Source organism: Hyla sarda, unplaced genomic scaffold, assembly GCF_029499605.1.
Source record: "Hyla sarda isolate aHylSar1 unplaced genomic scaffold, aHylSar1.hap1 scaffold_940, whole genome shotgun sequence".
Taxonomy (NCBI): Eukaryota; Metazoa; Chordata; class Amphibia; order Anura; family Hylidae; genus Hyla; species Hyla sarda.
In genome coordinates, this window is record NW_026610970.1 from 79,864 (window position 1) to 95,227 (window position 15,364).

The 15,364-nt window shown below is 48.5% G+C and overlaps 1 protein-coding gene across 1 annotated transcript in view; it reads left to right on the forward strand.

Annotated features, from left to right (window-relative positions):
* LOC130350243 (V-type proton ATPase catalytic subunit A-like) overlaps positions 1–15,364 on the forward strand; it is a 101,099-nt gene that overhangs the window by 49,496 nt on the left and 36,239 nt on the right. The window contains exons 4-9 of the mRNA XM_056554866.1: positions 9,026–9,240; positions 10,010–10,147; positions 10,223–10,374; positions 12,156–12,318; positions 13,371–13,479; positions 13,966–14,088. Coding sequence (XP_056410841.1) covers positions 9,026–9,240; positions 10,010–10,147; positions 10,223–10,374; positions 12,156–12,318; positions 13,371–13,479; positions 13,966–14,088 — 900 coding nt within the window. The remainder of the gene's footprint in view (positions 1–9,025; positions 9,241–10,009; positions 10,148–10,222; positions 10,375–12,155; positions 12,319–13,370; positions 13,480–13,965; positions 14,089–15,364) is intronic.

Consider the following 15,364-nt stretch of genomic DNA (forward strand, 5'->3'; position numbering starts at 1 on the left):
CTGGTCAGGTCTGTTGGTTAATATTAAGTCTAGTAGGGCGCCCCCTCTGGTCAGGTCTGTTGGATAATATTAAGTCTAGTAGGGCGCCCCCTCTGGTCAGGTCTGTTAATATTAAGTCTAATAGGGCGCCCCCTCTGGTCAGGTCTGTTGGTTAATATTAAGTCTGGTAGGGCGCCCCCTCTGGTCAGGTCTGTTAATATTAAGTCTAGTAGGGCGCCCCCTCTGGTCAGGTCTGTTGGTTAATATTAAGTCTGGTAGGGCGCCCCCTCTGGTCAGGTCTGTTAATATTAAGTCTAGTAGGGCGCCCCCTCTGGTCAGGTCTGTTAATATTAAGTCTAGTAGGACGCCCCCTCTGGTCAGGTCTGTTAATATTAAGTCTAGTAGGGCGCCCCCTCTGGTCAGGTCTGTTGGATAATATTAAGTCTAGTAGGGCGCCCCCTCTGGTTAGGTCTGTTAATATTAAGTCTAGTAGGGCGCCCCCTCTGGTCAGGTCTGTTGGACAATATTAAGTCTGGTAGGGCGCACCCTCTGGTCAGGTCTGTTGGATAATATTAAGTCTAGTAGGGCGCCCCCTCTGGTCAGATCTGTTAATATTAAGTCTAGTAGGACGCCCCCTCTGATCAGGTCTGATAATATTAAGTCTAGTAGGGCGCCCCCTCTGGTCAGGTCTGTTGGTTAATATTAAGTCTAGTAGGACGCCCCCTCTGGTCAGGTCTGTTAATATTAAGTCTAGTAGGGCGCCCCCTCTGGTCTGGTCTGATAATATTAAGTCTAGTAGGGCGCCCCCTCTGGTCTGGTCTGATAATATTAAGTCTAGTAGGGCGCCCCCTCTGGTCAGGTATGTTGGGTAATATTAAGTCTAGTAGGGCGCCCCCTCTGGTCAGGTCTGTTAATATTAAGTCTAGTAGGGCGCCCCCTCTGGTCAGGTCTGTTGGTTAATATTAAGTCTAGTAGGGCACCCCCTCTGATCAGGTCTGTTAATATTAAGTCTAGTAGGGCGCCCCCTCTGGTCAGGTCTGTTGGATAATATTAAGTCTAGTAGGGCGCCCCCTCTGGTCAGGTCTGTTGGGTAATATTAAGTCTAGTAGGGCGCCCCCTCTGGTCAGGTCTGTTGGATAATATTAAGTCTAGTAGGGCGCCCCCTCTGGTCAGGTCTGTTGGGTAATATTAAGTCTAGTAGGGCGCCCCCTCTGGTCAGGTCTGTTAGATAATATTAAGTCTAGTAGGGCACCCCCTCTGGTCAGGTCTGTTAGATAATATTAAGTCTAGTAGGGCGCCCCTCTGATCAGGTCTGTTAATATTAAGTCTAGTAGGGCGCCCCCTCTGGTCAGGTCTGTTGGATAATATTAAGTCTAGTAGGGCGCCCCCTCTGGTCAGGTCTGTTAGATAATATTAAGTCTAGTAGGGCGCCCCCTCTGGTCGGGTCTGTTGGTTAATATTAAGTCTAGTAGGGCGCCCCCTCTGATCAGGTCTGTTAATATTAAGTCTAGTAGGGCGCCCCCTCTGGTCAGGTCTGTTGGGTAATATTAAGTCTAGTAGGGCGCCCCCTCTGGTCAGGTCTGTTGGGTAATATTAAGTCTAGTAGGGCGCCCCCTCTGGTCAGGTCTGTTGGGTAATATTAAGTCTAGTAGGGCGCCCCCTCTGGTCAGGTCTGTTAGATAATATTAAGTCTAGTAGGGTGCCCCCTCTGATCAGGTCTGTTAATATTAAGTCTAGTAGGGCGCCCCCTCTGGTCAGGTCTGTTGGATAATATTAAGTCTAGTAGGGCGCCCCCTCTGGTCAGGTCTGTTGGGTAATATTAAGTCTAGTAGGGCGCCCCCTCTGGTCAGGTCTGTTAGATAATATTAAGTCTAGTAGGGCGCCCCTCTGATCAGGTCTGTTAATATTAAGTCTAGTAGGGCGCCCCCTCTGGTCAGGTCTGTTGGATAATATTAAGTCTAGTAGGGCGCCCCCTCTGGTCAGGTCTGTTGGGTAATATTAAGTCTAGTAGGGCGCCCCCTCTGGTCAGGTCTATTGGATAATATTAAGTCTAGTAGGGCGCCCCCTCTGGTCAGGTCAGTTGGTTAATATTAAGTCTGGTAGGGCGCCCCCTCTGGTCAGGTCTGTTAATATTAAGTCTAGTAGGGCGCCCCCTCTGATCAGGTCTGTTGGATAATATTAAGTCTAGTAGGGCGCCCCCTCTGGTCAGGTCTGTTGGGTAATATTAAGTCTAGTAGGGCGCCCCCTCTGGTCAGGTCTGTTAATATTAAGTCTAGTAGGGCGCCCCCTCTGGTCAGGTCTGTTAATATTAAGTCTAGTAGGGCGCCCCCTCTGGTCAGGTCTGATAATATTAAGTCTAGTAGGGCGCCCCCTCTGGTCAGGTCTGTTGGATAATATTAAGTCTAGTAGGGCGCCCCCTCTGGTCAGGTCTGTTGGATAATATTAAGTCTAGTAGGGCGCCCCCTCTGGTCAGATCTGTTGGATAATATTAAGTCTAGTAGGGCGCCCCCTCTGGTCAGGTCTGATAATATTAAGTCTAGTAGGACGCCCCCTCTGGTCAGGTCTGTTGGTTAATATTAAGTCTAGTAGGGCGCCCCCTCTGGTCAGGTCTGTTGGATAATATTAAGTCTAGTAGGGCGCCCCCTCTGGTCAGATCTGTTGGATAATATTAAGTCTAGTAGGGCGCCCCCTCTGGTCAGGTCTGTTGGATAATATTAAGTCTAGTAGGACGCCCCCTCTGGTCAGGTCTGTTGGTTATTATTAAGTCTAGTAGGGCGCCCCCTCTGGTCTGGTCTGTTGGGTAATATTAAGTCTAGTAGGGCGCCCCCTCTGGTCAGGTCTGTTGGATAATATTAAGGCTAGTAGGGCGCCCCCTCTGGTCAGGTCTGTTGGATAATATTAAGGCTAGTAGGGCGCCCCCTCTGGTCAGGACTGTTGGATAATATTAAGTCTAGTAGGGCACCCCCTCTGGTCTGGTCTGTTGGATAATATTAAGTCTAGTAGGGCGCCCCCTCTGGTCAGGCTCGTGGTACTGGTCCCTGATCTCCCGCTGCCTCTCTGGTGCGGCTCGTGGTACTGGTCCCTGATCTCCCGCTGCCTCTCTGGTGCGGCTCGTGGTACAGCTCCCTGATCTCCCGCTGCCTCTCTGGTGCGGCTCGTGGCACAGGTCCCTGATCTCCCGCTGCCTCTCTGGTGCGGCTCGTGGTACTGGTCCCTGATCTCCCGCTGCCTCTCTGGTGCGGCTCGTGGTACAGGTCCCTGATCTCCCGCTGCCTCTCTGGTGCGGCTCGTGGCACAGGTCCCTGATCTCCCGCTGCCTCTCTGGTGCGGCTCGTGGCACAGATCTCCCGCTGCCTCTCTGGTGCGGCTCGTGGTACAGGGAATATTTCAGATAATATTACCTTGGAGGTCCTTGCCTTAAGCTTGCAGCCTAAGTCTCTGACAACATTTTTAAGGACACTCCACCTACCTCTTACTTTGTCATTGGTGCCAATATGTACCATGACTGCTGGGTCCTCTCCAGCCCCGCCCAGCAACCTGTCAACCCGATCCGCGATGTGCCGAACTCGTGCGCCAGGCAGACAACACACTGTTCGGCGATCCCGGTCTTTGTGACAGATCGTCCTGTCTGTCCCCCTAATAATTGAGTCCCCCACTACCAGTACCTGTTTGGCCTGCCCTGTACTCCTCCCTCCCTCCTTACTGGAGCAGACACCCCCCTGGTGGTCAGAGGCAGAGTCCTGCTGCAGTTCTGCTAGCTCTGTAATAGCATCCCCCTCATCTGCCAAGCGGGCAAACTTGTTGGGGTGTCCAGATCAGGACTGGCCTCCCTGACATTTATCCCTCTACCCCTCCAGTTCAGGACTAGCCTCCCTGACACTTTTCCCTCTACCCCTCCAGTTCAGGACTAGCCTCCCTGACACTTTTCCCTCTACCCCTACAGATCAGGACTAGCCTCCCTGACACTTTTCCCTCTACCTCTCCAGTTCAGGACTAGCCTCCCTGACACTTTTCCCTCTACCCCTACAGATCAGGACTAGCCTCCCTGACACTTTTCCCTCTACCCCTACAGATCAGGACTAGCCTCCCTGACACTTTTCCCTACAGATCAGGACTGGCCTCCCTGACACTTTTCCCTCTACCCCTACAGATCAGGACTGGCCTCCCTGACACTTTTCCCTCTACCCCCTACAGATCAGGACTGGCCTCCCTGACACTTTTCCCTCTACCCCCTACAGATCAGGACTGGCCTCCCTGACACTTTTCCCTCTACCCCCTACAGATCAGGACTGGCCTCCCTGACACTTTTCCCTCTACCCCCTACAGATCAGGACTGGCCTCCCTGACACTTTTCCCTCTACCCCTACAGATCAGGACTGGCCTCCCTGACACTTTTCCCTCTACCCCTACAGATCAGGACTGGCCTCCCTGACACTTTTCCCTCTACCCCTACAGATCAGGACTGGCCTCCCTGACACTTTTCCCTCTACCCCTACAGATCAGGACTGGCCTCCCTGACACTTTTCCCTCTACCCCTACAGATCAGGACTGGCCTCCCTGACACTTATCCCTCTACCCCTACAGATCAGGACTAGCCTCCCTGACACTTTTCCCTCTACCCCCTACAGATCTGGACTAGCCTCCCTGACACTTTTCCCTCTACCCCCTACAGATCAGGACTAGCCTCCCTGACACTTTTCCCTCCAGATCAGGACTGGCCTCCCTGACACTTTTCCCTCCAGATCAGGACTGGTCTCCCTGACACTTTTCCCTCCAGATCAGGACTGGTCTCCCTGACACTTTTCCCTCTACCCCCTACAGATCAGGACTAGCCTCCCTTACACTTTTCCCTCTACCCCTACAGATCAGGACTAGCCTCCCTGACACTTTTCCCTCTACCCCTACAGATCAGGACTGGCCTCCCTGACACTTTTCCCTCTACCCCTACAGATCAGGACTGGCCTCCCTGACACTTTTCCCTCTACCCCTACAGATCAGGACTGGCCTCCCTGACACTTATCCCTCTACCCCTACAGATCAGGACTGGCCTCCCTGACACTTATCCCTCTACCCCTACAGATCAGGACTGGCCTCCCTGACACTTCTCCCTCTACCCCTACAGATCAGGACTGGCCTCCCTTACACTTTTCCCTCTACCCCTACAGATCAGGACTGGACTCCCTGACACTTTTCCCTCTACCCCTACAGATCAGGACCGGCCTCCCTGACACTTCTCCCTCTACCCGGTTTTCTTACTGTAACCCTGCTATCTGCCTGACTGTCCTGCACCTCTGTCCCCCTATCCTCCCCCACCTCTACCCCAAAGAGTACTTGCTCAATGAGTAGGAGACTCCTCTCCAAGTTTTCAATGCGTCTCAGTGTTGCCAGTTGCCTCTAGATCCAGGATTTGGGCTTCCAAATGAACTCTCACAACAATACGCACCTCACACTGCTGGTCAAGGATTGCATACAGTCTAGTGAACAAACCAAGATGTACATTGGACTGCATTCTCCAACATGGAGGCAAAACTAGATTTGGGGATTGCAATAATTAAAACAATCAAATATTTCAATTAAACTCCCTGAATTTAAAGTCCATTCATTTTAAGTCCCTCTCACTTTTATACTTACACTCACTTGTATACTTAACACTATTGTACACAAACAAACAATCACTAGCTCAAACAATTGCTTAGTATACTTTATTTTATTGTTACCACAAACCACCTCTCTCTTCCACTGCCTGGAAGTGAATGCAAAGGGCGAGCTGGCTGCCATTTATCAGCTGCTAATTAGTTAACTACTCCACCCACTGTACTCCTGTAACTACTCCACCTGTATTTCTCCCAGACAGAGAAAGAGAAAAAACAGACTGTAGACTTCCTGATTGTCTGTCTGTAGACTTTCTGGTGATCTGTAGACTTCCTGGTGATCTGTAGACTTCCTGAGGGACTTCCTGATGATCTGTAGACTTCTTGATGGTCTGTAGACTTCCTGGTGATCTGTAGACTTCCTGATGATCTGTAGACTTCCTGGGGGACTTCCTGATGATCTGTAGACTTCTTGATTGTCTGTAGACTTCCTGGTGGTCTGTAGACTTCCTGGTGGTCTGTAGACTTCCTGGTGATCTGTAGACTTCCTGATGATCTGTAGACTTCCTGATGATCTGTAGACTTCCTGAGGGACTTCCTGATGATCTGTAGACTTCCTGATTGTCTGTAGACTTCCTGGTGATCTGTAGACTTCCTGGTGATCTGTAGACTTCCTGAGGGTCTGTAGACTTCCTGAGGATCTGTAGACTTCCTGAGGATCTGTAGACTTCCTGAGGATCTGTAGACTTCCAGATGATCTGTAGACTTCCTGGGGGTCTGTAGACTTCCTGGGGGTCTGTAGACTTCCTGGTGATCTGTAGACTTCCTGGTGATCTGTAGACTTCCTGAGGATCTGTAGACTTCCTGAGGATCTGTAGACTTCCTGATGATCTGTAGACTTCCTGGTGATCTGTAGACTTCCTGGTGATCTGTAGACTTCCTGAGGGTCTGTAGACTGCCTGATGATCTGTAGACTTCCTGGTGGTCTGTAGACTTCCTGAGGGTCTGTAGACTTCCTGGTGAGCTGTAGACTTCCTGAGGGTCTGTAGACTGCCTGATGATCTGTAGACTTCCTGAGGGTCTGTAGACTTCCTGAGGGTCTGTAGACTTCCTGAGGATCTGTAGACTTCCTGGTGATCTGTAGACTTCCTGGTGAGCTGTAGACTTCCTGAGGGTCTGTAGACTTCCTGATGATCTGTAGACTTCCTGAGGGTCTGTAGACTTCCTGAGGGTCTGTAGACTTCCTGAGGATCTGTAGACTTCCTGGTGATCTGTAGACTTCCTGAGGATCTGTAGACTTCCTGAGGATCTGTAGACTTCCTGGTGATCTGTAGACTTCCTGAGGGTCTGTAGACTGCCTGATGATCTGTAGACTTCCTGGTGGTCTGTAGACTTCCTGAGGGTCTGTAGACTTCCTGGTGATCTGTAGACTTCCTGAGGGTCTGTAGACTTCCTGAGGATCTGTAGACTTCCTGATGATCTGTAGACTTCCTGGTGGTCTGTAGACTTCCTGGTGGTCTGTAGACTTCCTGAGGGTCTGTAGACTTCCTGGTGATCTGTAGACTTCCTGAGGGTCTGTAGACTTCCTGAGGGTCTGTAGACTTCCTGAGGGTCTGTAGACTTCCTGATGATCTGTAGACTTCCTGAGGGTCTTGTTAAATAATACTGGTCGTTTATGACACAGTCACCATAGAGACCAAATGAGCTTGTATAAAAAACATACATTTATTGTAATCTTCTTGGCAGATATAAAACAAGACCTTTTCATGTAAAGATACTCCTTAGCACACAGTAGATACAGTAGGAAGGTTATGTAGGCATGTCCTCAGAGTTGTCTCACCAGCTGGACCCATCTTGAAGTCCTTCTATGATGGCTTCCTCTGTTAGCATTCATCCTTCATCAGGCTGGCTTGGTCTGGTCTGGCTTGACCCCGCCTTCCTTCCTCCTTGGTTCCTTCATTGGCTTGGCTTCCTTTGAAGTCCCAACCTTCTATACCATAACTATGGGTGTGTTTACTATGTTTGAAGTGTGTCCATTACATATGTCGGCGTGTTTATCCAAAGTAATCCTGTATCTCCTCCTAGTGGGTTGGCTGAAATAATGTATATCTTCATGGGTGTATACATTATGTTATGGTTACCTTGTTATCTGATTGGATACTACTAACCTTACATATATGATACTTTAACGTGACTATGTGACTATTCTAGAACAGTGTCATGAAATATCTCTAGCTTAGCAATTCTATCTATTGGATTCAACTAGCTCAGGTTAACCTTCCTAAATGTTGTGTCAGCCATTTTGTTTACCCTATACAATTACCTTGCAACAATGGTTAACAATGATATTGTATATTAAAAAAAAATATATACATCTTATATCTCATAATATTTTACAGGTCTGTAGACTTCCTGAGGGTCTGTAGACTTCCTGGTGATCTGTATACTCCCTGAGGGTCTGTAGACTTCCTGATGATCTGTAGACTTCCTGAGGGACTTCCTGAGGATATGTAGAATTCCTGATAACCTGTGGTATTCCTGAGCCTGAGGGTCTGTAGACTTCCTTAGGGACTTCCTGAGGATATGTAGAATTCCTGATAACCTGTGGTATTCCTGAGCCTGAGGGTCTGTAGACTTCCTGAGGGTCTGTAGACTTCCTGAGGGTCTGTAGACTTCCTGAGGGTCTGTAGACTTCCTGGTGGTCTGTAGACTTCCTGTGGGTCTGTAGACTTCCTGGTGATCTGTAGACTTCCTGAGGGTCTGTAGACTTCCTGGTGGTCTGTAGACTTCCTGGTGATCTGTAGACTTCCTGGTGATCTGTAGACTTCCTGGTGGTCTGTAGACTTCCTGGTGGTCTGTAGACTTCCTGTGGGTCTGTAGACTTCCTGGTGATCTGTAGACTTCCTGGTGGTCTGTAGACTTCCTGGGGGTCTGTAGACTTCCTGTGGGTCTGTAGACTTCCTTGTGGGTCTGTAGACTTCCTTGTGGGTCTGTAGACTTCCTGGGGGTCTGTAGACTTCCTGGGGGTCTGTAGACTTCCTGGTGATCTGTAGACTTTCTGAGGGTCTGTAGACTTCCTGGGGGTCTGTAGACTTCCTGGGGGTCTGTAGACTTCCTGGGGGTCTGTAGACTTTCTGAGGGTCTGTAGACTTCCTGATGATCTGTAGACTTCCTAGGGGTCTGTAGACTTCCTGGGGGTCTGTAGACTTCCTGGGGGTCTGTAGACTTTCTGAGGGTCTGTAGACTTCCTGGTGATCTGTAGACTTCCTAGGGGTCTGTAGACTTCCTGGGGGTCTGTAGACTTCCTGGTGATCTGTAGACTTTCTGAGGGTCTGTAGACTTTCTGAGGGTCTGTAGACTTTCTGAGGGTCTGTAGACTTCTTGAGGTTATAAAGACTTTTCCCACAATGACATCCACACATATACCAGAACTTTCCTCAGTGTTAACCCTTCAGCTGGGGTGTCTGTGGGCGACCCCGTCTTGAGGACTGGAAAACCTCTGTCAGTCGAGCTCGGTCCTGGAATAATGGGGAACATCTTTGATGGGATCCAACGTCCACTGAAAGATATTGCTGATCTCACAAAAAGTATCTACATCCCTCGTGGAATCAATGTGAACGCGCTGTCACGTGACATCAAATGGGATTTTATTCCAGATAAGAACATTCGGGTAAGTAGCCGCCCAGCCGCTCACATTTACTCACTTGTCATGAGGTCACGTCTCATCTACAGTACAAGAGCAGTAAATCCGAGGTAGACTTCTCTGTAGGATACTCCATATCCTCCCGTATACACCCTAAGAACATGTCCTCTCTGTATAATACTCCATATCCTCCCGTATACACCCTAAGAACATGTCCTCTCTGTATAATACTCCATATCCTCCCGTATACACACTAAGAACATGACCTCTCTGTATAATACTCCATATCCTCCCGTATACACCCTAAGAACATGTCCTCTCTGTATAATACTCCATATCCTCCCGTATACACCCTAAGAACATGTCCTTTCTGTATAACACTCCGTATCCTCCCGTATACACCCTAAGAACAGGACCTCTCTGTATGATACGCCGTATCCTCCCGTATGCACTCTAAGAACATGTCCTCTCTGTATAATACTCCATATCCTCCCGTATACACCCTAAGAACATGTCCTCTCTGTATAACACTCCATATCCTCCCGTATACACCCTAAGAACATGTCCTCTCTGTATAATACTCCATATCCTCCCGTATACACCCTAAGAACATGACCTCTCTGTATAATACTCTGACCACCCCAGCCATCTGTAAGGCAATCAGTGCCGGTCACATGGTATCCTCTGGAATGGAAGGGTTAGGTTTATCATTGCTGCCCACCTGTCCCCTGTTTTATGGGTGATTCATAAATGAAGGGAGATGAGACCATACAAAACATGTCGCATTCTCTTCCAGGCTGGGAGTCATGTTACTGGTGGAGACATTTATGGAGTGGTCTCTGAAAACTCCCTTATCAAGCACAAGATCATGGTTCCTCCTCGCAGCTGCGGCACGGTCACATACATCGCACCACCTGGGAACTACGATATTTCGGTATGAAGTGATACGCAGTGATAATGTCCAGTGAAGACCAGAAGTAAATATGACCTAATGTTCCACTCTTTTCAGGATGTGGTCATGGAATTAGACTTTGAAGGCATCAAGGAGAAGCTGACCATGGTCCAAGTGTGGCCAGTCCGTCAGATACGTCCAACAGCGGAGAAACTCCCAGCAAACAACCCCCTGCTGACTGGACAGAGAGTCCTGGATGCCCTCTTCCCGTAGGTCTTTCATACCATTATTTCTATTTTAGTCTTTGTTACCTCTTCTCCATGGAGAGATTGTTTAGGTTTTAAGGTTTTGGTTCTGGTGTAGAGTCTTCCATGCAAAGTTCCCAAAGATCACCAATAAATCCAAGAACATCTCACCCACCATCGGCATCTCTGGTTGGGCTGACCTACCTAGTCATGATCCAAGGCTTTTCAATAGGTCGGACATTGAGTGTAAGATGGGGGGGGGGGGGGGGGGCTTCTTATGGGGGCCTGAGAGCAATGACTCCCTACAGCAGCTGGATCTCTACAATGGCTAATATAGTGTTACCTGTTTACTTGTGCCGTGTCCTAGGTTGGAATAAATAGTCACTGAGAGGGGGGGTCATAAAGATGAGAGGGGGTCCCGCAGTCAACATGAAGGCAGCACCCCTTTCTGGTTAAGTTGTGGTGACTTAGGGTGGTGTGTATGATGTACTGATGGGGTGCTGTGAATAATAAGATAGCGTTTGTGACGCCAAGAGTGTTAACTACCATACTACAAAGAATAAGCGGTGTCCTGTTCCAGGTGCCGGGCAAAAAACACCTCAAATACCAGGATAGAGAAACAACTTTAACTTTACTTCAGGAACTTGCAGGAAGAACAGGAACAGTTCACTTTTGTGCAATATTCACTGAAGGGTGCTTTTTGGGGAATCACAGTTGCTTGTAGGCAATATGGGACTTATAGCCCTCCTCAAACTAACTTGTTTAACTTAATTTGAGTATAGATGGGTCCTGAACTTTGAATTGAACAGACTAAGGTATGACTGGAGCTTGACTAAGTAAATTCGATTTACCGCCAGGGTAGACATGCATGGACCGGAAGATGCCTGAGGCTTTCTTTCTCGTATCCTCTTCTTTTGGGAATGGGGGCCTTTTAGCTTTCAGGCTCTTCTCCTCTAAGTGGACTTGTGTCTGAACTTGATTGGACAGACTTGATTGGACAGACTTGATTGAGGGCTCAGGAACAGTTTGATGCAGGATCTGGGTACATTATTCCTGTCCTCATGTGGTGAGGTACAGGTCCACAGTTTCACCCTCCACTTTTGGGGGAAGCAGTGCCTGAGGTCCTGATTCGAAGCAGTCATGTTATCCCTTAAGCATCCTCCTGCACAGACAAGATAATTTCTTAAAGGAAAACTGTCAGCCTGTTCACCCACACTAAACCTTATACACTGGGTTATAGTGTGCATGAAGAGGAGTTCAACGAGGGGTCACTTACTTAAGTATGTCCAGAGATATGTCCCCCAGAAGATCCACTGTTGAGTTCACTGAATCGCGCAGTGGGGGTGGGGCTTCACATGGGGGCGGGGCTTAGTGACTCCACATACAATGATTATGTGTCACAGACAATGAATATGTAAATTGAACCGATAAAGCCCCGCCCCCGCTACGCGATGGTGAATGGGCTGACAGTTTTCCTTAAATAGACAATAAAGCATACATGTGTATTTAACAATGGAAAACACAGTGCAATACATTGTAAAACACAATACACATAACCCTGAGCAGTGGCCCCGGAGCAGACATGTTAAAGAGACATCCACCTGACAGGGCAGGCAGACAGACGTGTTCCACGCTGGGACACAACACATGCACCATCTTAGGACAGCTATACCGAGCACATTATACTCTCACTTGAATGAATTGTAAGACATTTAATATACTTTTCCTGAAAGTGAGGGATGGTGTGTAATAATGTGTTGTATCAGCAGCACAGGACTTATATCTTTATATGTTATATGTTACAGATGTGTTCAGGGTGGAACCACCGCCATCCCCGGAGCCTTCGGTTGTGGGAAGACCGTCATCTCTCAGGCACTTTCCAAATACTCCAACAGTGATGTTATCGTCTACGTGGGCTGTGGGGAGCGTGGAAACGAAATGTCTGAGGTGCTAAGAGACTTCCCTGAGGTAAGGATATGTTTGTGAACCCTTCTGAATGGCCTTCTGCACCAGTAGCCTCATATATATATATATATATATATATATATATATATATATCTATATATCACACAAGAAAACGTCCGGCGCTCGGGAAGATGCAGGTAAAACGTGTCAATGGCTTTATTCACACGCTTAAAGGCAGAACACAATTAGATTGTATCCTGCCTTTAAGCGTGTGAATAAAGCCATTGACAAGTTTTACCTGCATCTTCCCGAGTGCCGGACGTTTTCTTGTGTGACTTCTATTGAGCCGGGGGCGGTACAAACGCGAGAGTGGTGAGCAGCCTTACCTTGTCTGCATATATATATATATATATATATATATATATATATTATCTCAGAATGATGACATCTGACTAGACAGATGGATACCCTAGGGGGTCTCCATGGGTGCTTGAGGGTACCTTGTCTGCCTGTATAATGGTGCCTGGATCGCTCAGGCACTTTGGCCTCATATTTGACATCTCAGCGGGCTTCCGGACCTTCTGGGCTCATGTCTAACATCTCAGTGGGCTCCCAGACCTTCTGGGCTCATATCTGACATCACAGTGGGCTCCCGGACCATCTGGGCTCATATCTGATATCTCAGTGGGCTCCCGGACCATCTGGGCTCATATCTGATATCTCAGTGGGCTCCTGGACCTTCTGGGCTCATATCTGATATCTCAGTGGGCTCCTGGACCTTCTGGGCTCATATCTGACATCTCAGTGGGCTCCTGGTCCTTCTGGGCTCATATTTGACATCTCAGTGAGCTCCCGGACCTTCTGGGCTCACATCTGATATCTCAGTGGGCTCCTGGACCTTCTGGGCTCATATCTGACATCTCAGTGAGCTCCCGGACCTTCTGGGCTCACATCTGATATCTCAGTGGGCTCTCAGACCTTCTGGGCTCATATCCACCTATATCGTGCCAAGAGGAGCCATGGGCATTGTGTGGTTGGGATATTGGAGTCTATGGAAGGTCAGATAGGTTAGTATAGCTGAGCAGATAACCTGATGGTGTGAATATTTCCTCCAGCTTACCATGGAGGTAGATGGGAAAACAGAATCAATCATGAAAAGGACGACCCTGGTGGCCAACACATCAAACATGCCTGTGGCCGCCCGAGAAGCCTCAATCTACACAGGTGAGTCCACACGTCCATTGTGGGTCAGTGTATTGAGATGTAGTGTAGTGTAGGTATCACCTGGCCTATGGATTCAGCTTGGTGATACATGTCCTCCCATATCTAATAACACGTGTGATAAATCTTGTGCACAATGACCTAATGTTATAGTATCATGTACACTATAATACAGAGTCATAGACATTATCATACAGAGTCATAGACATTATTATACATATTATAATACATAGTCATAGAAATTATCATACATAGCCATAGACATTACTATACAGAGTCATAGACATTATCATACATATTATAATACAGTCAAAGAAATTATTGTACATAGTCATAGACATTATTATACATAGTCATAGACATTATTATACAAAGTCATAGACATTATTATACAAAGTCATAGACATTATTTTACACAGTCATAAACATTATTATACACAGTCATAAACATTATTATACTTTGCTGCTTCTGATCTCTTCTGTCTCTAGGGATCACCCTTTCGGAGTACTTCCGAGACATGGGCTACAATGTCAGTATGATGGCTGACTCCACCTCTCGATGGGCTGAAGCTCTAAGGGAAATCTCTGGTCGTCTGGCAGAGATGCCGGCTGGTAAGATCCAGCTGGTAATATATGTATGAGTATTGTCTGGCCCAGGAAGGTCTATAGATGTCTATGAAGAGGCCTCCCCCCCCCCCCCCCATGCTGTCTGCCCCAGGACATAAGGAAGGTCTATAGATGTCTATGAAGGCCTCAACCCCGCATGCTGTCTGCCCCAGGACATAAGGAAGGTCTATAGATGTCTATGAAGGCCTCCCCCCCCCTAAGCTGTCTGCCCAAGGACATAAGGAAGGTCTATAGATGTCTATGAAGGCCACCCACGCTGTCTGCCCCAGGACATAAGGAAGGTCTATAGATGTCTATGAAGGCCTCCCCCCCCCCACCCTAAGCTGTCTGCCCAAGGACATAAGGAAGGTCTATAGATGTCAATGAAGGCCCCCCCATGCTGTCTACCCCATGACATAAGGAAGGCCTATAGATGTCTGTGAAGAGACCTCCACCCCCCATGCTGTCTTCCCCAGGACATAAGGAAGGTCTATAGATGTCTATGATGGTCTCTACCCCCCCCCCCCATACTGTCTGCCCCAGGACATAAGGAAGGTCTATAGATGTCTATGATGGTCTCTACCCCCCCCCCCCCATGCTGTCTTCCCCAGGACATAAGGAAGGTCTATAGATGTCTATGAAGCCCCCCCATGCTGTCTTCCGCAGGACATAAGGAAGGTCTATAGATGTCTATGAAGCCCCCCCCCCATGCTGTCTTCCCCAGGAAATAAGGAAGGTCTATAGATGTCTATGAACCCCCTCCCCCCCATGCCGTCTTCCCCAGGACATAAGGAAGGTCTATAGATGTCCATGAAGCCCCCCCCCATGCTGTCTTTCCCAGGACATAAGGAAGGTCTATAGATGTCTATGAACCCCCTCCCCCCCATGCCGTCTTCCCCAGGACATAAGGAAGGTCTATAGATGTCCATGAAGCCCCCCCCCATGCTGTCTTTCCCAGGACATAAGGAAGGTCTATAGATGTCTATGAACCCCCTCCCCCCCATGCCGTCTTCCCCAGGACATAAGGAAGGTCTATAGATGACTATGAAGGTCTCCCCCCCCCCATGCTGTCAGCCCAGTACATAAGGAAGGTCTATAGATGTCTATGAAGCCCCACCCCCCATGCTGTCTTTCCCCGGACATAAGGAAGGTCTATTGATGTCTATGAAGCCCCCCCCCCATGCTGTCTTTCCCAGGACATAAGGAAGGTCTATAGATGTCTATGAAGGTCTCCCCCCCCCCCCCCATGCTATTGGCCCAGGACATACAGTGGGGATCAAAA